Genomic DNA, 24224 nt, shown 5'->3' with positions numbered 1-24224 from the left:
TTAATACTATGATGGTTTACTTTGCTCCAAAGTTCATCTGTGGTGGTTGGCTTTTGGTCACAGTCACCCATTGTTTCACCACATCCCACACATTTTCGATTGACAATTAGTAAAAATTGGAAATTTGTGGTAAGTTCATGTGGGACCAAATTGCTGAGCTCATTGAACCCTAAGCTTACACACTATTGAATCTAACTTAAACTTACGCTAAGGACAACACACCCACGCCCGAGGGAGGACTTGAACGTCCGATGGGGGCAGCCATGCGAACCGTGGCAAGGTGCCCTAGGCCAAGCGGCTACTCCGTGCAGCGACGATTAGTCTGGTGATCTAGCAGGCCAAGGAGAATGGCTGAAATCCTGTGATACCAAGAAGGCACGTGTTCGTGCAGCAACATGTGGTCGTGCATTGTCTTGCTGAAAAATGACGTCTGGGTTTTTCTGCAGAAAGGATATGGGTATAGGTCACAGGATGTCATTCACGTTGGTCACACTGGTCACAGTGGCGTCGACATGTCCCCACGCCATAAGGCCGTAACTTGGTGCTTTATGTCTTGTGCAAATGCAGTCACTGTGATGCCGCTTCCCCTGCCTGGGTCCGAGCCAGTGTCTTCGGGTCGGCGTGCGTCCAAAGGGAGTCAGGACGCAACAGCAGTGAGGTCCGGACAGCCATGACCCGCCCGACCGTTGCCGACACACATCACTTGAGTGGGACGACCTTGGTCGGTCGTTCGGTCGGTCGTCTTATCGGACGACGTGCATTTGGTCGCCGACCGTTTCTGGGTTCTCTGTGTGTGTCCACTTGTGATTCCTCCTGTTTGTTCCACAGTGACTGGTTTTAGTACTGTTCGAGTTGTTTGTGGAAGTGTTTTGTGGAACCGTGTGTAGCTTGTGTGGCTTTGACTGAGCAGTTATTTTAATGCTGCCTGTGTGCTGGATTGTGTCGGTCCGTTGGGACGGAGCAGCAAGCAAGTCTCCGCACCGCAAGGCCAGGCCGGGGCTGCTGGCGGCGTGCACGCGCTGTCGGATCGTGAGGCGCCAGCTGCGAGAGCGACAAGTTCGTTGCCCACCGAACCTGGACGCAGAAGTTGAGTGATCAGTTGATCTGTTATCAAACCTCAACTGTTGTGACATCTCTTCGTTCATTTGTGGGTTGTTGCCCCCTTGACCATTTGGGCTAGCAGCATCGTATGATGTGCTGGAGTTGGTGAAATCTTGCAGCCGTCTTCCTATGTTGCGATTAATTATTAATTTGACTGTCACTTATCAGTGAAGTGCACCAGCGGTATTGTCTGCCCTGTGGCCGTTGACACTCCAGTTAACTGTACTGATCGTTAGAGTAGTTTGTAGGCAGTGTGCGTATTCCTCGTCGTGTTGTTGCTGTGCAGCACGGCGTGTAGTTCGACAGCCTTTTAAGTTGTTTGGTTCGTATTTGCTTAGAGTGGCTATTGTTCCCCTGGCTGTTTTTAGGCGCCAATTTCTGGATGTGTAGTGCTGTTGGTATTTTCGTCCTCAGCCAATATTCTCCTTTGTTGTGCCGTTGGTCGGACATAAGGCAATTGATTAAATTGTTGGTCGGTCCTTGGGCCGTCCCTAGCTTGGGTTGCCATCCAATTACCTAACTTCAACTCTTGGCTGCCTGTCTCACCTCACCTTACGTTTGAGCTACCTTCCCAGGCCGACCCTTGGAACACTTCTGAGCACCACTTGTTCTGTTTGTTTTAAATTGTTATTTTCATTTTAGCTGAAGTATTGTGCGAAGCCTTTGGCCATGTATTAATTCAGTTTTTTTTTTTAATTTTACATGAAGGCCTTCAGCCATGTTAAATTAAAATTTTGAGCATTAATTGTTTTAAAAACATTCTAGTCTTAGAAATTGTTCTATCTGAAATTGTTTGTAATCCAGGCCGTAAGCCATTAGTTGTTCCATGTGCTATGTGTGGCCTTCAGCCAAGGATTTGGGCGAAGCCCTTAATAAGGCCTTCAGCCGTGTGTATTCTTTAAAGGATTTTTTTTTAATAATTCAAAATTATTTATCTGGCTTGTTGTCGAGGCCTTCAGCCGTTGTTTCAGATTTGTTTGTGGCCTTCAGCCATGCAATAAGTTAATATTCTCTTAATCAGGCTCCGGCTGTTCTGTTGTAAGTTTAAAAGGAAATTTTCTTGCTTAAAAAGAAAATGTTAATAATGTGCCTTAATTATACTTGTCCTTCAGACATGTAGTGTAGGCTTTCAGCTGTTAATTGTTTTCACTGCATTTTTTTTTAAATTTTACCTTCTATTTTTAATTGCTTTTGATTTCTAAGCCAGGCCTTCAGCCGTTGTTATGTTTGATGTGTGGTTTTGAGCCTTCAGCCCAGAAAGGATCGTAAGTTTTCTTTAGCTAGGCCTTCAGCCGTATTGTTTAACTGTGATCTTTTAAGCCAATGCGTAAATAAGTGGTTCTTAGAAAAATAAAGTTGTGTGTTTGATTGTGCAAGTCACAGTGACTGTATACCGGCCCATCCACAACCTTAACCTTATCCTGTGCGCTCTCTGGTTACCTACCAACCAGGTCTCATCGTCAAAGGTAGCCAGAGATGTGGACGATGCGCACGTAACCCTTGCCATAATAAAGTAAGCGACAATGGACTCTCACCCCTGATAGTGTACGATGTGTTCCACCGTTCCAATGTTGCGCCAGAGCCGAGGAGGATGCAGATCTGACCTGCAATGCCATTTGGATGTGTCAGTCTTCTCAGGGAGTGCCCTGGGTGGTGCTATCCTGATCCATCTCATTGTTTTCTACGGCCTTCTACGGACCATTCTGCGCACACCCGTTGCACTGCTAGAATACTTCGTCTCACACGAGTAGCAATTTCCCGGATAGATGCATCATATTTTATCATGCAAATAATGCGCCCTCTTTCAAACTGGCTGATTTGACGGTACAGTTCGCGCATACGTTTGTGAGGCATCCTGCACGTCTGCTAAAGCCACAGTGATCCATTATCTCCGATTTATAGCGACAACGAGAGCCGTAGGCACATTTTACCGGTGCGTGGTGTTGCTCCGCGATATCAATATTGACTTTGAACACAAGACTCAACATGTTTCAAATGCTAATCATTTCTGCAGAAGATACTATTGTACGTGTCGTGTGGATATGAACGTCCTATCTCTAATCGTTAAAGGTTTTCTGGTTCTCTTTCTGAACATGAATGTAGTTGTTTTCATAACACAAGAAATAATTCTACCTACAGCGAACAGCAATTGAAGATGCAGATGCGGTAAACACTGAAAGCTCCTCACTGTAATCACAATTCATCATCCTCAGTGCTACACAAGGTGTAACAAAAATATTCAACAATCTTCGAGTGCTTGTAGAATGTCTCCTGTAGAATGCATTAAGTATAGAAACCCTTGTTCGGAAACGTCATCCAACGGCGTTACAGAGGGTCCAATTTGAAGAGCCAGTGCAGTAAGACACCTGGGACTAATTGAAGCTCGATATTGCTTTGACAACTTATATCCATACTGACACCTTTCAGCCTGACCTAGCTGTCGGGTCACGCTATGTATCAGTATGTCAACAGATCTAATATTTCGCATTCACATTCCTCGGCGTCGCTAACTCCTTAACCAACCTGTCACGTTCCAAACTACCTGAGACCTCGGGCTACGCCACAGATTAATCTGTAACCGCAACCTACGCACCAAAAACTATTACAGAAGCAACAAAATACTGTCAGTGTTCTGTTTCCTTCCTCTTAGTGACCGTATAACGTCACACACCAATTTGCTATTAAGTTACAATATGAACACAACATCTGGTGTCAGTAGGTTCAGCTGACCATTCTCCTCCGTAATTTCGACGCCCTGTGCCATTGCTGGATTCCGTTTCCAGACATCGGTTCCTATCGTCTACCTGTGACTCAGGACACGTTCTACAATCCATCAAATTTCGTTATATTTTCGTTACACACTTATATCTCCATGTCATATTTCACTCTATTACGAATCATTCTTCGGGATTCAGCGACTCTTTTGTTTCAGTGAACGTAAATAATGAAAAATCATTTTATACTTGATAACATACGCCGAAACTTACCAGTAGTTAATAATTACCAAGAACTCAGAGTCACGTGGTAGTGCAAATGAGAGCGGTGCTTTAAAGAAAACTCCATCAAGTTCCGAAATCTTGCACGACTGATCAGGTGAAAATCTGCTGTGCAGCACCTCACGGCAAGAGTCTTCAAAGCCCAGAAATGCCAAATTTTTCTGGTCAAGAACATTCTTCAAACCATCTTCAACAGTTTCCACCATGCTGCCAGGATTGTTGTCAATTTTTGTTTGCCACAATTTCCATGCAGTGCTGTTTGAAGGTGACATCTGTAAGACACAAAGCACAGATACTATTCATGAAAGTAATAAAGTACATGAATTCCAGGACGTATATCAATCAAAGCAGTTTCAGAATATCTGTCGGATGAAAAAAATTGTAAGAGAGACTGATGACGGCCGTAAGGACGTACGTATTACAACTGTGATGTAACCTCGTGAAACTAACAGACCCAGCTTCGCAATACATAACAAGATTTTGTTTCATCTGTAAGCAATGTAGAAAATATATTTTATTGTGTATGTTTGTGATTATCACACAAGAAATTAATATGTTACGTAGATGAAAAATTTCTCGCACAAGACCTTTTTCACCAGCTTAAGACTATTGTGAGCAAGTCATTTAAGTCATTTAGTAAAGAGGCGAATAAACTTTTTTCACAATCAGCTTCATTTCTCAACATAGTTTGCTCTCATGGTAATATAGTTAGTCTGAAATGTTTCAGTTTCTTCGTTCCGTCGGAAATCTCCGTTTTGTGAGGCTCTGTAAATCATTTGCTGATATCAAATGTTACTTTCTCATTTGGAGCAGGCTTATTACTAATGATGCAGATTTTCCATTTGGGGAAAAAGACAGTTCGAGACAAATTTGGAGAAAAATGTGCATGAGAATCAAATACAATGACCAATTCACACTCCACGTTGCGAGACAGCGGATTTTTCTGGCAAAAGCCCTCTGTTTGGTGTATTGATCTAGAGTATGTCTTATTAAACTCGTGAGACAATAATGGACATATCTTGCTCAATTTGTTTCTATTCCCTTTCCCAACAGAGGATCCTATTACCTCCGAGGAATTTCTCTACTGACAAAATGCTTTTTGCATTCTTTAGTGCGCTATGTTTAGCCAGAAAAACCCCAGATCTAGATGAAGGGATAGTGTATTTTTAACCATGTTCTACATGAGATCTAGAGCAGCCGTTGCACCACCTCATTGGTTTCCACTGCTTTGACTGCTATTTCAGTGCTGGTACGTAATGATGGATCAAGAATTCATAGAGAGTGACAGACTGGAACATAATGGCATGCGGACTCCTATTAAATACTGCCAAACATTGAATTGAAACCCTCTTCTGGGCGTTTGTTTGGTAGACCGTCAGAAATTGCCACACCTGCTGCATGTATAGGTTACTTATTTCCTGTTTTTCAAGGAGATTGCTGTATACTCATTCATTTCAGATGTCGACAGTGGTTGGATATCTTGCGTACTGTCACGGACAGTCTTGCACTGAAAAACCGTGCATTATTAAAACCATCTTCTCCTTGTGACGTCAATTAGGCAACCAAATTTTAAATGAAAAATAAAAACAGAAAGAAACTAGTAATTCTATTTTTGTGCATTTTCCATCTTCCGTAGCAGCAGCTATAAATGGCTGTTAAAAGATAATTTACTGACTTATTTGGTATAAACTTTGTTTACAAACGTGAAAGTTGCTGTTATAATGTCTACAATAAAAATATTGAGTCTTCTACGGATTCTGAATCACAAGTGTGCCGAAAAGTTGTTCTGTACCAGGTGACTGATTACTTAAGGTATCACAGTCTTTGACTAATCGAGCAATGACATGTCTGGTAGGGTACACTTAGAGGCTGTAGGTGCTAGCTAATCACATGCCTCCATGCATTGCTTGGTCTGTTTTCATTAGTAATGGAACAAAGACAGTTCGGATGCAGACTGCATTGTTGCCAGATATTCCTGAGGGTACAGCACTGAAGAAGTAACCAGCAAGCGATAACAGGTGACGTGGTGTCCAGGCAATGCACTTATGCAGATAAACTTCGAGTTTACTGGACGTTTGGGACAAGTATGGAAGCATGTAGTGTGGTTCACTGTTTACAGGCAGGGCGTATGTAGTGCACTGTGTGTCAGGTTCACTTGTGCTAACAGTAGGTAATGATGGAGAGGGATAGATATACATCGAAATTTGTTACATTCTGAAAGGTGTCAAGAAACTTTCTGTTTATTGAAAGCTTCGTTCTTTTGGTGTCGGACGCTTCTTTGCAATTTCAGTAACTTCACAGATCCCCATAAATACACCTTTGTACATTTCATGCAGAAGTGATTATTATTAAGTTTGTGATGAGGTACTTTTCTTTGTAAGTATACTGGAACATTATTCATAGCTATGCCATCTGTAGCTGTTATTTCCTAGTTTTAAGATACCATATTTGTTGATTGTTTTTGTATTCGTAATTCAGCATTTGATCATGACATGTGAACTGAAAACAGGCATGCAAATACGTAGTTTGTATGCAACTGGAACATCTTTTTAATATAATTGTGATGAATGATCCGTGTCCAAGAACCATACGGGCGACATAAAGTTATAATCTATGAGAGGGATGAATTTACTTCCCTTACAAAAAGAAACCACAAAGGAGAAACAGAATAAAGCTGCAGCAGTTCGTATGAACAACCGGTCATTCAGCTGCAGATCTGGTCTATTCTTAACTTGTAATCATCAACAAATACCCTGTTAATAGGCCACTGTCAATGCATTCCCTGTTAAAGAAGAAATGAAGATGTTGAAGGCTGCGTTACGGAAGTATTTATTATTCTGTTCAGTAGCTCCAAGCCAGTCATTAAGACCGCTGATGGTTTAAAAAGGTATCAGTGTGGAAAACGATCTACAAGATTTCTCAAAAATAACATATTGTGAAATGAACTATATTTTGTGACCCAAATTAATATTTTTTATTTTATTGCAGTGGTACAGCTGAGATGACATGTTACAGAAGGTACATGAAGTATGGAGCAGTAAAAAGATCAGACATTAGTTTGTGGGGGAAATGACAGAGATGTTACTGTTGTATTAATAGCAATTCGGAGATTCCTGCCAAAAGTCTTTGGCAACACCTTATCGTGAGCTGTGATTCCCTGACTTGTCTACCTAGAAAGCCGAAAAATGAAGATTAAGTTGTCCTCAACTGAAGGTTGGCATGAACATTATAGCACCAGGCATGGTTCTCTGAACCATGGTATAACTTTGCAGTTTTATATTAACAAATCACTGGTTATTGTGAGTAGAGAAAGAAGTGATAAGTTCCAGAAAAATAGTACAACTGCCTAGGCCCCACTCACAACGTTTCCCCTCATAAGGTATCAAATGACAGAACTCCACAATCAGGTCCAGAGAACCGCCTGATTCAGACTGGCTGTCATGTTATCCTCTGCCATATAGTGCCACTCAGATGCAGTATGGAGGGGCAGAGAGTCATCGCGTCGCTCTCCCCGCCGTTTTTGGATTTTCCAGGCATTGGAGCTGCTGCTTCTTATTCAAGTAGATTCTCAATTGACATTAAGAGACTGACTGGACGTCATTACAGTCCTCACACCAACTAAACATCCCTGCCAGTACCAGAAGTGCTTCACATAGCAGTCAGACGCGCTGGCCACTCAGTTTTAGAGGGGACGATCATAAGGCGTCACTTCAGCTTCATGGCAAGGCTTCAGGATAGCGAATACTACACAAGAAAATGAGGATATGTAATAGAAACTACACTACTGGCCATTAAAATTGGTACGCCAAGAAGAAATGCAGATGACAAACTGTTATTCATTGGACAAATATATTATACTAGAACTGATATGTGATAACATTTTCACGCAATTTGGGTGCATAGATCCTGAGAAATCAGCACCCAGAACAACCACCTCTACCCGCAATAACGGCCTTGATATGCCTGGGCATTGAGTCAAACAGAGCTTGGATCGTGTACAGGTACAGCTGCCCATGTAGCTTCAACACGATACCTCAGTTCATCAAGAGTAGTGACTGGCGTATTCTGACGAGCCAGTTGCTTGGCCACCATTGACCAGACGTTTTCGTTTGGTGAGAGACCTGGAGAATGTGCTGGCCAGGGCATCAGTCGAACATTTTCTGTATCCAGAAAGGCCCGCACAGGACCTGCAACATTCGGTCGTGCATAATCCTGCTGAAATGTAGGGTTTCGCAGGGATCGAATGAAGAGTAGAGCCACGGGTCGTAACACATCTGAAATGTAACGTCCACTGTTCAAAGTGCCGTCAATGTGAACAAGAGGTGACCGAGACGTGTAACTAGTGGCACCCCATACCATCACGCCGGGTGATACGCCAGTATGGCGATGACGAATACATGCTTCCAATGTGCGTTCACCGCGATGTCGCCAAACACGGAAGCGACCATCATGATGCTGTAAACAGAACCTGTATTCATCCGAAATGTGACGTTCAGCCATTCGTGCACCCAGGTTCGTTGTTGAGTTCACCATCGCAGGCGCTCCTGTCTGTGATGCAGCGTCAATGGTAACCGCAGCCATGGTCTCCGAGCTGATAGTCCATGCTGCTGCAAACGTCGTCGAACTGTTCGTCTTGTAAACGTCCCCATCTGTTGACTCAGGGATCGAGGCGTGGCTGCACGATCCACAGCCATGTGGATAATATGCCTATCATCTCGACTGCTAGTGATATGAGGCCGTTGGGATCCAGCACGGCGTTCCGTATTACCCTCCTGAACCCACCGATTCCATATTCTGCTAACGGTCATTGGATCTCGACCAACGCGAGCAGCAATGTCGCGATACGATAAACCGCAATCGCGATAGGCTAAAACCCGACCTTTATCAAAGTCGGAAACGTGATGGTACGCATTTCTCCTCCTTACACGAGGCATCACAACAACGTTTCACCAGGCAACGCCTGTCAACTGATGTTTGTGTATGAGAAATCGGTTGGAAACTTTCCTCATGTCAGCACATTGTTGGTGTCGCCACCGGCGCCAACCTTGTGTGAATGCTCTAAAAAGCTAATCATTTGCATATCACGGCATCTTCTTCCTGTCGGTCAAATTTGGCGTCTGTAGCATTTCATCTTCGTGATGTAGCAATTTTTATTGCCAGTAGTGTACATTTGGGAAACTGAAATATGGCAGTCCAACATCAACAACATGTTCTATATCAGTTGTCTCTTAAACTCTCAGTTTTCATTCTGTTACTAGGTGAAAGTGGGTAGCACCTTTTCATTTGATCATACCACACAAATGCGCCTCATGCTCAGGGTTTACAACCGCTCCAGTTGCCTTTCAGCAAACTCTGTAAACGTTAAGGCAACATTAAAGTAGGGCTTACTGAAACAGATAAATAATTAAAGCTCTATTAATGAAGTCAGCAGTGTACCTGCAGTGATTCCAACGCAAAGCTGTTACTGATGACATTGACGCTCCAGTCACTGGCGAGGATGCCCTCCATTCCATGGTAAGGCACAGTAGACTGCCTTAGAGTGGACGTGGCAGTTAGCCTTGCGCCGTATCCGATCCTTAGGATGAGGAAAAGGGCACAGATCCAGAAGTACAGCACTCGGATTGCACATCTACGAGAATCCCCTGACGCTGTAACAGATGAAATTCGACACATCTTATCTTCGTAAATGGGGTAGAACAGAGAATAAAGCAATAAGTATTGGCTAAAATCGGTCTCGGTTGCAATTTTAGTTTTTTATTTTTATTTTTCAACGACCGTTTCGCCTTATTTAGGCCTCTTCAGGTTATCTTTTCAAGATGGACGCGAGAGGCAACAAGATCTGCATAACGCGTTCCCGTTCACAGGAGCGAGTAACAGTAAGATGGGGGCTTACTGTTACTCGCTCCTGTGAACGGGAACGCGTTATGCAGATCTTGATGCCTCTCGCGTCCATCAAGAAAAGATAACCTGAAGTCTAAATAAGGCGAAACGCGTCGTTGAAAAATAAAAAAACTGAAATTGCAACCAAGACTGTTTTTAACCAATACTGTTAATCAGTGGTTTGCTGTTGTGCCACATATGGATTGGAAGAATAAGCAACAAGTAAACCCTATGGTTAAGGAAACAGTAAATTTTTTATTTGTAGTACGGCAAGCTGAAAAAGAGAGAGAGAGAGAGAGAGAGAGAGAGAGAAGGGGATATATACCTGCGTCTGATAAAACCGTTCCCTCAAAAGTGTGTCTCCTTCATACCTCCTCTGTGCTATCACAGATGACGTGTCATTCATCTCATTTATACTAAGATTGCAGTAGATGCGAAAGTGCCTATTTGCTCCCACCACCCTGAGTGGAATGCCAAAGTTCCATTTAATATTCACCAAGCTGCAGTCTTCTGTAGTTGTTATCTCCTGCGCAGAGAACAGCGCGTAGTTAGTGAATCCTTTATCTTGAGGCTGTAAGAGACTCTTAGCGAGGAACTGATATTATGTGAATAACTAAATTTTCAATTACTTTGTTTGTACGGGATGCCACTCGCTTTTTATTAGCAGAACCCGAGAAATTCCAAGGTTACAAGCCACTTTAGAGTCAAAAATATTTTCCATCCTTCAGCAATATAATGAACTTTGTACTTCCATAATTACTATACACTGTTTTGAGCTACGTGTCCAAATAACCATGCATTGCTAATAAAGTCTTAATCTGATGCCGATGGCGGCAGAAAACATGTCTGTCCTCCAAGACTGTCTGTCCAGCCCTGACATTTACAAACCACAGATTGCTAATAAAGTCTTAACTGACACCGACCGCGGCAGACAAAATGTCTGTCCTCCGACGCTGCCCCACCAGCTCTGATGTCACAACCGAACCACTTCGTCCACCAAGTTTGACGCTATCCTCAGATCTCCGAAGTGCTTCGTCTGCCTTTTCGTTTGTCAGTTGTTTATTATTCAACTGGTTATTAATACGTGTGAAACAATGCAATGATAGCACGCTGTTGAGAGATGCTTTAATATTAAATGCAAGTAAATACGCTGTTTAGTTTTTCTAATATTAGTAACAGAAGACTATCATTTTGGCAAGTAACTTCCAAACGCAGCAGCCAATCGTGGAGGAGGACCACAATTTAAGCGGTCTTCGCCACATACCCGTACTGAACAAACCATCTATCGTCGGTACCTCACACCACATTACGTCGTCTTGCCACTGCTGCCTTGTCAAGTGCTCTAAGAAGAGCTCCTTGTAACCGAATATGATGGCTGTAAAGCCAGAAATATTACAGTAAGATGTATAAAAATTTCTTGTTAAGTGCACGTTCACGTGGTAATGGTCTAAAGTTATCTTCCTTGAAAAGCTACTTTAAATGAAATACATTTATTAATTTTAACAGTGTTCTTAAATCTGGTATTTATATCAGTCGCAAATAAAAGGTTCTGATTTATTAGTTGAAGGAATGTAATTAAAATACATCAAATTGCATTTATTTCCATACTGTTTAACTATTTTGGACCATTGCTAATGCGCCTAGTTATCCTTTATACAACTATTAAATAAATAAGTCAGTAGCGCCTGAACCAAAAAAATTAATATTGTTCCGTTACACACTAAAATCAAAAAGAAACTATGACATATCCATTCTCTGAATGACTATATCAAGGTTACTTTCGCGTTTTTCAGTTAATAAATTGGGGCAAATGTCGATTTCTGCATTGGGACATTTCATTACCAGGCGATATGCTGCTTATGAGTTGAATTAGTAATTTGTGGAGATTTCAGTGCAGATTTCTTAAAACATTCTGAAGAGAAAAATTAATTGCGATCATTATTTGCTTGTTTCAACCTCATTTCAGTAGCCAGTCTTCCAACTCACATGCATCAAAAGAGCACGTTCCTGACTGATAACGTTTGAATAGACGATGCTCTTGCTGAAACAGTTAATATGTACCACACTGTTAGTGGGCTACCTGATGTCTGTACACAGCAGCGATGTTTACTAACGAGAACAGAATACAACTTCTAAGAATAAGTCAGTAGAGATGGCATGGACATTTTAAGGGTATGGGTGCAGATATTTGTACTGGTAACTGAGGATAGTGTACTGAACAACATTACATTAGTATTTACGTCACTTTCAGACTAATAATTATTGCTGTTACAAATTATAAGTTGTACGTTTTTAGGTTGAGTAACACTTCCAAGCACATATGGCAAGGATGATGTTTAGTTTCCTCCGGGCAACAGGTCAGATGTTGAGTGGAGTCATTAAAATGCCCATAAAAATGGGCACACTGACTGAAATTAATAATGCAGCCAATAACAGTAAAACTATGTGGGATGTTCTGGAACAGGAGATACGACAACCAGTCAGTGGAGAAGATACCATCACAGTTGAAGTAAATGAAATTGTTGTGACCGATAATTAACAAGTTTCAAGAGTTTTTAACAATCTTTTTCTAAATGTGGCACCGGAAACACGATTAAATGGGTTGAAGAAGCAAGCTAATATGTTGAAAACGTAATTCCACAAAACTTCAAGCAGCTAGAAGTAGCAGCAATATTCTTCACTAAAATTAACAGAACTACAAAAATTCTGAAAGCAAAAACTCATATAGCGTTGATGCGACTTCCAAAAGAAAACTGAAAAATTGTTCCAACTTAATAAGTAATGTACTTATTGATTTATGTAATGTGTCGTAGCAACAGGGAATTTTTCCAGGAAATTAAAGTTAGCAATTGTTAAACATATTTCCAGAAAGATGACAAGAAAGACTAAAATTATCATCGATCACTTTCCCTACTGACGTCTTTTTCCAAAATATTCAAAAAACTGCTGTGTACTCAGGAGTAGCCTACCAGAAAGTACTTTCGTTAAGACCAAATGCTTCTGATTAAAACCCATTTCTGATTTCGCATGGTTAAAAAAAAAGGAAGTAATTCGAATGCTACATTGCGGCAATATTAAGTCCACCTTGAAAGTTGGACGTTCCTATTTTTTGGAAAGTTGGCCACCGATTATGCTGTTGAGTACATTCACAACCTCTGAGTCTGATATATTATTACCGCGACTAGCAGAGAGAGAACAGTTGTTGAGATCAATCGGTCGCAGCCTGTTGGGGAGAGAAGCCGAGGGACATGAGAGCTCACAGCCCGGCCAGGTTGGTAATTGGCCTTTTTGCTGCACGCAGCTGTTGTTTCTGAGGAATCTTCATTTTCAGAATAAAGCAAAGTTAAAAGTTTTCATTTTTTACACCGATTAAGTCTTGTTGACCAAACCCCTCCTTATCATTCAATTTCTATATTAAAAAAAAAACATAAGAGTAGTTGGATCAGTAGTTGTAACCATGCACTGTCTCTGCAGGGATCGCAGTATTTCTTTTGAATTATTTTAGCATGTTGCTGGCCATGCAGTTGCAGCGGCAAGACTAGGTAAGATGCATGTTGCGTACAGCAGTATTGCAGTATAATTGTTAGGAAAAGTTAGAGAATATTTTGAAATTCGGATTCAGATACTAGAGAATTGTTTTTTCATGATTTGTAGAAAGAGTAATTTATTTCTGTTTTTGTTTTCAATCAGAATACTGACATGACCGAATATAGGAGGTTCCAAAAAATTTTTAACTACTGACATGTCGGAATAAGGGTTTTCATAACACAAGTTGTACGCCTATACATCGTACTTTTTGATAACGATAATGAAGTTTCACTACATTGCCTTGCAGTTTTAGAGAAAAGGTAGGTAACGATAATATTGTCAGAGATAGAGCCTTACAAATTTCTGTATATCTTTCACGGGGCTAATAATAATAATTAATTTTTGATAAAAGACTTTTAACCTCTTACATAGAGATAGGTCGTCTACAGCACCTCTCCAGACTGCGTATTGTGGGAATGTATCTATCGTGAATGTAGAGTAGGCACTCAAACAACATTGTGATAACTGCTTTAACTCCATCCAGACGTGATTGTAGGTTACAGGACCATTTCACAAATCTATATTTTCACCAATAATGAAGTCATCACAACTATGGCAGTCTGAAAACATCCAAGTTGGCATTTGATCTCATAAGCAATCTAGAGCGAAATATCTGCCTTGTTGTCGTTTGAGAACAGGGAACTGTCATCAATTAACTGTGGCTGGTTCAAGCTTAAGCACGAGTGAGGAGACTGCGTTCTTCAGGATTGATTGATATTTAGGAGAGAATTTCAACGTGGTACTCCCCCTGCGATATCACTCCGAACATGGACAAAAGTTTCACGACGGAGTATAGGTTGGCTGATTTGTGGGAAGGGACCAAACACCGAGGCCTTTGGTCCCATTGGATTAGGGAAGGATGGGGAAGGAAATCGGCCATGCCATGTCAAAGGAACCATCCTGGCATTTGCCTGAAGCGATTTAGGGTAATCGCAGGAAAACTAAATCAGGATGGCATTTCCCGTGAGGTTAAGAGCAAGCAAATTTGGTAGTCATAATGTCAGTGCGAATTCCTATTACGTTTGTCAATGCACTGTAACACAATTCTGCCCTTGTGGAAGTTGCCATCGCCAACAGCAGAGAAACCAAGCCTGAAGGGATGCATTTGGTGCGCAATAATGTTCACATTCATGAGCTGTGTTGCCGTTTTCGACTACTGACACGGATCCTATGGAAGCCCAGGTGACTGTCGCCAAAAGCATGATACAAGTGGGGAACAAGAAGAGCATCAGCGCATTTTGTTAGTGCTGGTTGCGTACATAAAGGCAGGTATGCACTTAGGGGCAAACCTATTTTTCTCCCCAAACCCCCTCCCTCCCCCCCCCCCCCTCGCTGCCACAGAAACACACGTCTGAGTTATTGTAATAGGCCCCTCTCAATCTTATCAATTTGATTAACTTCTCAATTAAATCGATCAATTAGTTAATCTCTCACCTGCTGGTAGACCCCCTCCCCTCCCCCCTCCCTTCTCCTCCCCATAAAATGGCGGGAAGTTCAAAATCCATCAGGACAAAGCAACACACCATGGCTACCTCCACTAAACTATGAAAATGGCGAGGAAAAGAGCACTATGGCTAACTCCACTAACCTTCGTCATCCGACCGCCACCTCTTCCTAGGTATTGGCGGGAAAAAGACTCCCAGCTAACCTAGTACTGCCACCAGATGGCACTGTCGTCCCTTCTGTGACGTAATCCAAGATGGCGGTCTGGTGGTGGTGGAGAGGAAGGATCTCATAACAGGAAATTCAAGGGTATATTGTTTATTTATAAAAAAATCAGTTTATGGGGGATTTTTCTTGCTCATCATTCTCTGCTGTTTGGAAACATGTAGGTCTTGTAAGAAGTAATTACATGGAGCAAACATGTTGCATAACCTAATGTATAGCAGGGTGTCTTAACCTAATGTTTGACCCTTTGTTGGCACTTAACCTATTGTTCTGTTAAGTGGTTTCCCATATCACCCCCATTTCCTTAAATTATTGTACCGCCTTTGATACCAAATTAAGTAATTAGTTACTTCCTCCCACCATTTTCCAGTACACTTTTCAAATTCCACATGCTTTTGAACGCAATTTCTAGCGCATTCTTCTTTGTCACCCACCCCCTTAAACTATTGCACTGCGTTTTACAAAAAAAAAAATGTAAATTTACATAGTGTTCTGCACTTAACCTGCTGTTCTGCTCAATGTCACTTATTTCTGTTGAGGGGTGCATGTGTCAAAATTTGTAACCTTAACTGGTGAGATTGGTACTTGCATAGCCAGGGTGGGTAAACATCCGAGCCTATATTAGCGAGCGGCCATCTTTACCGGGGGGGGGGGGGGGGGGGGAGGGGGGTCTGTCGTTCGGCAGTCAGTGCGTGTCGGAGTTGGCCGGTGCGCGGCAAGCAAGCCCCACTTGTGGGTGGCCCATGTCGTCGTTTGAGTAAGAATTTTTCGCGCCGATTTTTTTCCACAAAGAGTATTTCTTAATAGTGCAAGTGCGCAAGCGTATATTTGGTGAACTGGAAGTGCTGCGACTATTTGTGTGAGTACGAATTACGAGGTATACATCGGCGTAAGTAAACATGTGGAGATCTGTGATTCCGCGCCAAAACTGTTAGAACAAAGAGGACAGTGGGACTTGTGGCTCTGTTCGAGTTGATTGAATAACTTTCGATTATAGCGACCTACATTACTGCTATTGGGGGCTCGGAGTGAAATTATTATTAAAGTAAAACTAAACCGTCTCACCAGTGCTAATTTCATTGCATTAAAGAAAAGGACTACGCCAATAAACAGTGATTATAAAAACTTAATTGAACTGTGTCGTGAAAAATGATTTTTGTATAATAATCGCCTAAATTTTGTTCCCTAGCATAAACTGTACTCATGTCTGAGTGAATATTAATTCAAAAACTATAACTAATGGGCGGTTGTGGAACAGTGTACTAATGCACCAAGTATGGAAATCATCCCCTGAGATTTACGTGAGAGCCAAAATTTCCACTAACATTTTTGACGAAGATTTGTATATGTACATTTGTGTGAAATCTTCAACCGCACTTATTTCCCGCCCCGTTGAAACCTAGGTTTAAAATATAAACTGAGTTCCTCCCTCTTGTCTGTTGATTTTTCCTTTCTTGTAATAACCAATGTCTCCACTCGCCTTGTGGCGCCTTTACAAATGATTTACCTTGTAGCAGAATTCATTAGAGGATGTCCGGGAAGTAGGAACGAATATTGAAGTGCTATAGAACATACAAAACTGATTAAAATGTAACGTTTTCTTTATAAACAAATTAAGTAATTTCTCCACTTATGCTTGAAAAATTATATCCTCCATATCCCAAGTTCGCGCAGCAATGAGAAATGTGCACAAACATCTGGTGGGATACCTTTACAATCCTTTTAATTTTATCCTTCAGTTGGTGTATTCTTCGTGTTTTGTTTATTTACACTTATAACTTCACAAAACCCCACAAAAAAATCACAAGGCATAAGATCGCATGATCTCGTAGACCACTCCGGGTTGCCAAGCGAAGACATAATTTTTTGAGAAGGCTTTTCATTCAGACAGAGCAGTCATTTCACGGGATGTGTGACACGTTGCACCATCTTATTTAAACCAAAAATCGTCATTATCATCAATAACAGTAGTGTGTTGTGGATACATCTCATCTTCCAGTCACTCGCGGATTTTCGTTACCCCAAATTCTGGTGTCCTGCTTATTGACGTAACCGTTGAGGTGGAGGAGCGCCTCATCTGAGAAAATTATTTTTTGTGAAGTTCTCGTTCTCTGCTTGTGGAACCAAGACCCATTGAGCAAATCGATGTCTCTTTCCATGGTTTGCAGGCTTTAACTTAAATCTTGTACGCATGCAATTTCAGATCTTCCGAAAGGATTTCATGCAGTAAACTTGGTGAAAAATTCAGTCTTTGAGCTCGTCGGCGAACCGATTTCCTGAGGCTTGCGGTCATATTGTCACGCACGACAGCAAGTTTTTCGTGTGTTCTTAAACAGAAGACGGTCGTCCCGTTTCCTTAACAATTGAAACAGAACACGTCTCAAACTTCCGTATCAATTCCGAACTGAACATTCGGTTGAAGGAGCATTACGTCCGACTGTCACATGCAGTTATCAAAGGGCTACCCTGGAACTTCCACTATTTCTTTGTTAACTTTGCTTAGTTGTCATCTGCTTTATGACAAAAATAAACACTAAACAACAATGCTCGCCATACAAAAGCTAAAAGCTATTAATGGGAAGGGCCGCAGGTAACAAGCATTAAAAAAATCACGGCTGCCAACCGTCATATGACAAAATGGTGCAAAATTCAAATTCGTCCTTAGTTCCCGCACACCCGTTATTATACTGCTGCCTGCGAGGAAACCACGTGCCTTGACGACAACCTCCTGGTGCAAATAAAACTACTTGCTACCTGCACCACCTGTGAGTATCCGTATTGTGTGGGAACCGTTGCAAAACCATTACCTGGCACAACTAAGATTTCTTAGCAGTTAGTAATGGCCGGCAAACAAGTGCCACTCTAACAGCGGCTGAGTTGCAACAGTGTGTCAAAACCAAGAATTATTTGTTCAGATCCAACAGTTCGATAAGATGTATCCAGTTGTGAGACAGCTTTCATGTCAACTGAATTTACTGAGCCTCTGTGCCCATGAACTGTAATTATATTACAGATCCCTACATTCATTCGTATCGGTAATGGCAGGCTGTACTCTGCGTTTAGACCATTAACTATAGCACTGGTCTGCTGTGACCATACACTAGTACATCAAACATATCATGTATTTATGAACGGTAGTGGACTGCTGTTTAATAGATCCCACGGTGACGTTGCCACATCTTCCTTTAAACTGTCCCCTCATCTGGAATACCACTGTAACATTAATGTGAAGCCATTCCTGTTTCATGTGCCAAATCTACCTTTACAGATGCGCTCACGTAATTTGTTGCTAGCGCTTAACAATACAATGAGCACTCGCTATAAATGTTGGGTGCGCTTATTACGCCGGAAAACGACAAATTAGACATTTGTAATGGCGATAACTGAGTTGTTTCAGAATAAAAAGCGCAAGCTGCTATACAACTACTAACATTAAGCACTACCACACAGCTCATATACAGTTTAATGGCAAATTACCGAATTATCAAGAAAAATCTGTGGCCCAAGAACAGAAACCTGCTATAATTGTTGGGTGAGCTTATTACGCAGGAAAACGACAAATTAGACATTTGTAATGGCGATAACTGAGTTGTTTCAGAATAAAAAGCGCAAGCTGCTATACAGCATCTCACATTCAAATTTATTTACTTTTTGATAACACTAGTTGAAAAATGTCTGTTCTATATTTTCTAGAAACTGTAGGAACCATCATGGCCGCGCGGGATTAGCCGAGCGGTCTGGGGCGCTGCAGTCATGGACTGTGCGGCTGGTCCCGGCGGGGTTTCGAATCCTCCCCTCGGGCATGGATGTGTGTGTTTGTCCTTAGGATAATTTAGGTTAAGTAGTGTGTAAGCTTAGGGACTGATGACCTTAGCAGTTAAGTCCCATAAGATTTCACACACATTTGAACATTTGAAGCATCATGTCCGGTCATATCAGTCTTTCAGTTCTTGTCGCCTATCTCTCTCCCTCTCTCTCTCTCTCTCTCTCTTTCTCTTTCTCTTTCTCCCACTTTCTCTCTCTATTTATTTTTGGTCCATCTAGTTACTAATCTCTGTCCATATCTGGATATTAAATTTTGTGTAATTTAATAGAGCTATTTTATGTACATGAAATGAATGACGCATTCATGAAATTAAAAAGGCGGCGTTTACCTTGGTTTAACAACGCTGCGACAATGGCGAACGTTGCTGTTATTGGGTCCGCGCGTTCGCGCAGCAAGTAATGGAGGAACCACTTAAGGATGCCCGTCGCTATCACGTACCCCAGCAGGGCAATCCAGACTCTTCCGTCAAACGGCTGCAGGTACGGCTTGAACATCATCTCTTGGAACTGCTTCTGAAAGTAAAACCTGCACCTGGAAGAAAACAACACGCTATCATGTTAACCTCGAAATGTCCCGTATTATCTATACCCACTACTTACCAACTTATTTGATTTTAGCTTTACTATGAAGCGAGTTTTTCCGTCTCAGACGAGAAGGACAACCAAGTAAATTTATTATATGTTCAGACGAATCATTTAATTTTGTGTCTTTGTTGCACTTGGCACGGTAACACTTACTCCAGATAGTGATGATCTGACGACATTAATTGCAGCAGAGTAAAGTACAATGTTTTTCATAATTATCTTTAAGTTTTCAGAAGTTCACTGCGCGAAAACTACGAGATATACCGAAATCGTTTCCTTAGCTGTAGAGCGCAGTACGCAGACAAATCGAGCGTCCCGTGCTGTCGCATCGAATTAGTTCACACCTGCAGATAGATCACGAATGAACAGAACTCAAAAGCGGACTGCTGCTAGTGCCTTCCCAGGTAGCAGCAGTAGCCACATCAAAGAAATTTCATGCACGTTTTGACGGTTCCCACGTCACGAATGTTGCCATATTCAGCACCTGCAATGTTAGATAAAAACTTGGAGAGATGTTCTATCCACCGATATATAGGGTGTTTCTTTAAATGTGAGACAACTAAATATCTTGAAAACTACGTGTCGTACGAAAAAAATGTTAAACGTGAAAAGTTATTATTAGTAAAGAGGACAGCTATCAGTGTTACAATTGGCCACCTGATAACCAACCCTCCTGCATGAGCGTGTCAACTTTGTGTTTATTGCATTTTCGGAGGCTACGACGAAAATACGTACGGTTTAGCAAACCGTTGTTACCCATTAGTGATAGATCGGTCTGTAATTGACAAATGTCAGGTTTGCCTATTTTTGCAATTAAGAACTGACGCATTTGATGATGCATTTCACTTGCGATGTAATAAATGTAAATCTTTGCGTCCTAACGTTTGATAACAATGTTCAGGGTCACTTGAGGGTTGCAAATGTCACTGTACAGCACGAATGAAACTCCCAAAAATTGACATTTCTGGCAAATAAGCTACATGTATGGTACCATAGTTCTTTGTTCCTACAGGGCTGATAACTTTATCTTGGAACTCTTCCATTTGGTCCGTATTTTGATAGAAAAAACAACAATATGGGAATTGTGCGTCCGCCTTGATGCAAAACGCTTTGTTATTTATTTACTTATTTATTCCCCAAACTAGTTTCGGCGACAGATATCGCCATCATCAGTGGGTTCTTTAAATCTAAAACATGCAGAAAATAGCATAGTTATACAAACACAGTAACACATTACTACATTTTTACTGTTAGTTTTTTCAAACATAGTTTTCTGTGGACACTTTCACACTACCTTATTTATTGTATGTTACGGCATGTTTTTAAGAATTGTTGTCGCTGTGTGCGGCATATTTTCTGTGCTTTTTCTGTTGCAATTTTTTCTCGGCGTACATCACGTCATATGCAACTGTGTGTGCGGCTGTCAGTAAAAAAATGTGAACTTGACGTATGTCAGCCTTATACACTTGGGGTTGAAGTAGTGTTGTGGAGCACAGTGTCGGTGTGTACTGGGCTGATACTTAGTAATTCGTTGGACAACATGTAGCAGATTATGTACACGGACAAACAAAACTTTCGCACTCTGTAATCCAGAACATTACGCCATTTTGCTGTTCGCGTGTGTCGCGAGAGATGTTCAAATGGCTCTGAGCACTATGGGACTCAACTGCTGTGGTCATTAGTCCCCTAGAACTTAGAACTACTTAATCCTAACTAACCTAAGGACATCACACACATCCATGCCCTAGGCAGGATTCGAACCTGCGACCGTAGCAGTCGCACGGTTCCGGACTGCGCGCCTAGAACCGCGAGACCACCGCGGCCGGCCGCGAGAGATGTATCGCATGTTGCGAGAAGGCTATAAAAACTGTAACGGTAGTTACGACGACTTCTGTTCCGCATTTATGTCTCTGTGTGTGATGGGGAAATGGCGTGTGTGACACAGAACAAAACGCACGTCGACGTGACGTTGCAAAGCGATGTGAGGTGGAACGAGTATGTGAGAACTGTAGTAGGAAAGGCGAATAGTCGACTTCAGTTTATTGAGAGGATTTTCGGAAAGAGTGGTTCACCCGTAAAAGCGACAGCAAATGGGAGGCTGGTGCAACCTATTCTTGACTACCCCACTTGAGTGCTTGTGAGCCGTGCCAATTCCGATTGAAGGAAGATACTGAAGCAGTTTGGAGTCGGGCTGCTAGATTTGCTGCCGGTAGGTTTGAACATCATGTAAGTGTTACGGAGATGCTTCGGGGCCAACTGGGGTGCTGATCGTCGTACATTGGTTCAAATGGCTCTGAGCGCTATGGCACTTAACTTCTGAGGTCATCAGTCCCCTAGAACTTAGAAGTACTTAAACCTAACTAACCTAAGGACGTCACACACATCCATGCCCGAGGCAGGATTCGAACCTGCGACCGTAGTGGTCGCGCGGTTCCGAACTGAAGCGCCTAGAACCGCTCGGCCACCCCGGCCGGCCGTCGTACATTGCTGCAGCTGTACAAAGCCCTCGTACAATCCCGTATTGACTGTGGAAGCGTGGTGCATCGTTCAGCATCGCCATCCGCACTGCGTCTGCTGGACCCTACAACCACTGTGGAGTTCGGCTCTCGACGGCAGCCTTTTGAACGAGCCCCGTGAACAGCCTCCTTGTGGAATCTGGCTTTCCTCTATTGCGGCTCCGGTGGCAGCTATTGCTTGCAAATTATACCTCCCACATTCGCGGTTTACCTCGCCAACCAAATTACCGTCTCCTTTGTCCTAACACGGCGATCCATCTCCCGTAACGGCGGCCCACCATTGGGAATCCCGTCGCCGTCCGTGTCCGGTCACTTCTTAATGAATTCGACGCTTTTCCCCCTACTACCTTTCCTGCGGGCTCACCTCCATGGTCCATACCTCGGGCCACGGCTTCGCCTGGAGCTATCATACGGCCCAAAAGGCTCCGTTACACCTGAGGGCCTTTGCCCGCAATTTCTCTCTCTTGTAAGCGATTTCCAGGGCTCAGAAACAGTCTACACCGATGAATCAATGGTCGACAGTCTTGTTAGCTTCGCTTACAATCACGTTGAACATATGAACATCGCTCCTTGCCAGATGGCTGCAGTGTTTTCACTGGAGAGTTGGTAGCCATTTATCGCGCTCTTGAGCATATTCGCTCCTGCGGTGGTGAGTTCTTCGTTATCTGTAATGACTCCTTAAGCAGCCTACAATCTCTCGACCAGTGCTTCCCTCGACATTCTTTGGTAATGATCATCCACGAGTCTCTTTATGCCCTCGAGAGCAGTGGACGTTCAGTGATCTTCATCTGGACCCCAGGACATGTCAGGATACTGGGCGATAAACTTGCTGATCACCTGGCCAAATAGGATACCAGTAAACCAACTCTTGAGATTGGTCTGACAGAGACCAATATGTGATTGGTCTTCTGCCACGATCTGGGATACCGAGAGGCGCACCCTCAGTAGACTAATAAACTTGGAGTTATCAAGGAGAAAACAAATGTGTGGGGGTCATCCATGTGTGCCACTTGTAGGGAATCTGTTGTCCTTTGCTGGCTCTGCATCAGCCATACGTGGCTAACACATGCTCACCTCTTCCGTCGTGAGGACGTACCCCAGTGTCACTGTGGCTCCCCTACGGGTGTCGCCCACGTCTTGTTGAACTGTCCAATTTTAGCCGCTCTGAGGCAGACTTTTAACCTTCGCTGCACCCTGCCTATGGTATTGGGTGACAATGCCTCAACAGCAGATTTAGTTTTACGTTTTATTCGTGAGGGTTTTTTTTTTTATCGTACCATCTAAGGGTAGGCGTCTGGACTTCTCTTCGAGGCCTCCACCCTCCCTCCGTTTTCACTTTCTGTCATCATTTCTCTGCATTTTGTATGACTTGTTGTTCGTCTTTTCCTTATATGTGTTAATCTCGCCTTGTCTTTTTGCTGGACATTTTCGTGTGTCTCAGAGTGACTGGCTCGTCCTCTTTTATTATCGTGGTAAGCTAGCCGAGACCATCTGCTCTATGGTTTTAATACCCTCATTTCCTGCCGGTCGCGGTGTCCTAATGGTTCTAGGCGTTTCAGTCCAGAGCCGTACTGCTGCAATGGTCGCAGGTTCGAATCCTGCCTGGGGCATGGATTTGCGCGATGTCCTTAGGTTAGTTAGGTTTTGGTAGTTCTAAGTCTAGGGGAATGATGACCCCAGATGTTAAGTCCCATAGCGCTTAGAGCCATTTGAACCATTTTCTACTGTTCCTTGTGGTGTACGTTTTCCCCCTTTTTTGTTCCTTTCTTTCGTTTTTTTCTTTCGGTGTAGTTCCTCATTCCTATTACCCCCACAAATTAAATTTGGGTGTTGTTTTACCTTGAGCTTTGTTTGCATCAGGGAAAAGGAACAGATGACTCTGTAGTTTTGTCCCTTTATACCCCAACCCAACCAACCACCCAACGCCTCGGGATCTCAAATAGGAAACCTTGGACGGAAGGCGTCGTTCTTCTCAAGAAACCCTATTGAAAAATTTATAGAACCGGCATTTGAAGCGACTGCAGAACTATTCTGCTGCCGGCAACATACATTGCGCATAAGGAGC

At 42.6% G+C, this 24224-nt stretch overlaps 1 protein-coding gene across 1 annotated transcript in view; it reads right to left on the bottom strand.

The window, feature by feature from the left end:
• LOC126278729 (glutamate receptor 3-like) overlaps positions 1-24224 on the bottom strand; it is a 91963-nt gene that overhangs the window by 7095 nt on the left and 60644 nt on the right. The window contains exons 4-6 of the mRNA XM_049979005.1: positions 19388-19590; positions 9534-9745; positions 4089-4369 (exon numbers count right to left, since the gene is read on the bottom strand). Of these exons, the coding sequence (XP_049834962.1) occupies positions 4089-4369; positions 9534-9745; positions 19388-19590 (696 nt within the window). The remainder of the gene's footprint in view (positions 1-4088; positions 4370-9533; positions 9746-19387; positions 19591-24224) is intronic.

The sequence above is a fragment of the Schistocerca gregaria genome, chromosome 6 (genome assembly GCF_023897955.1).
Source record: "Schistocerca gregaria isolate iqSchGreg1 chromosome 6, iqSchGreg1.2, whole genome shotgun sequence".
Taxonomy (NCBI): Eukaryota; Metazoa; Arthropoda; class Insecta; order Orthoptera; family Acrididae; genus Schistocerca; species Schistocerca gregaria.
This window is presented reverse-complemented; position numbering and strand designations above follow the sequence as displayed.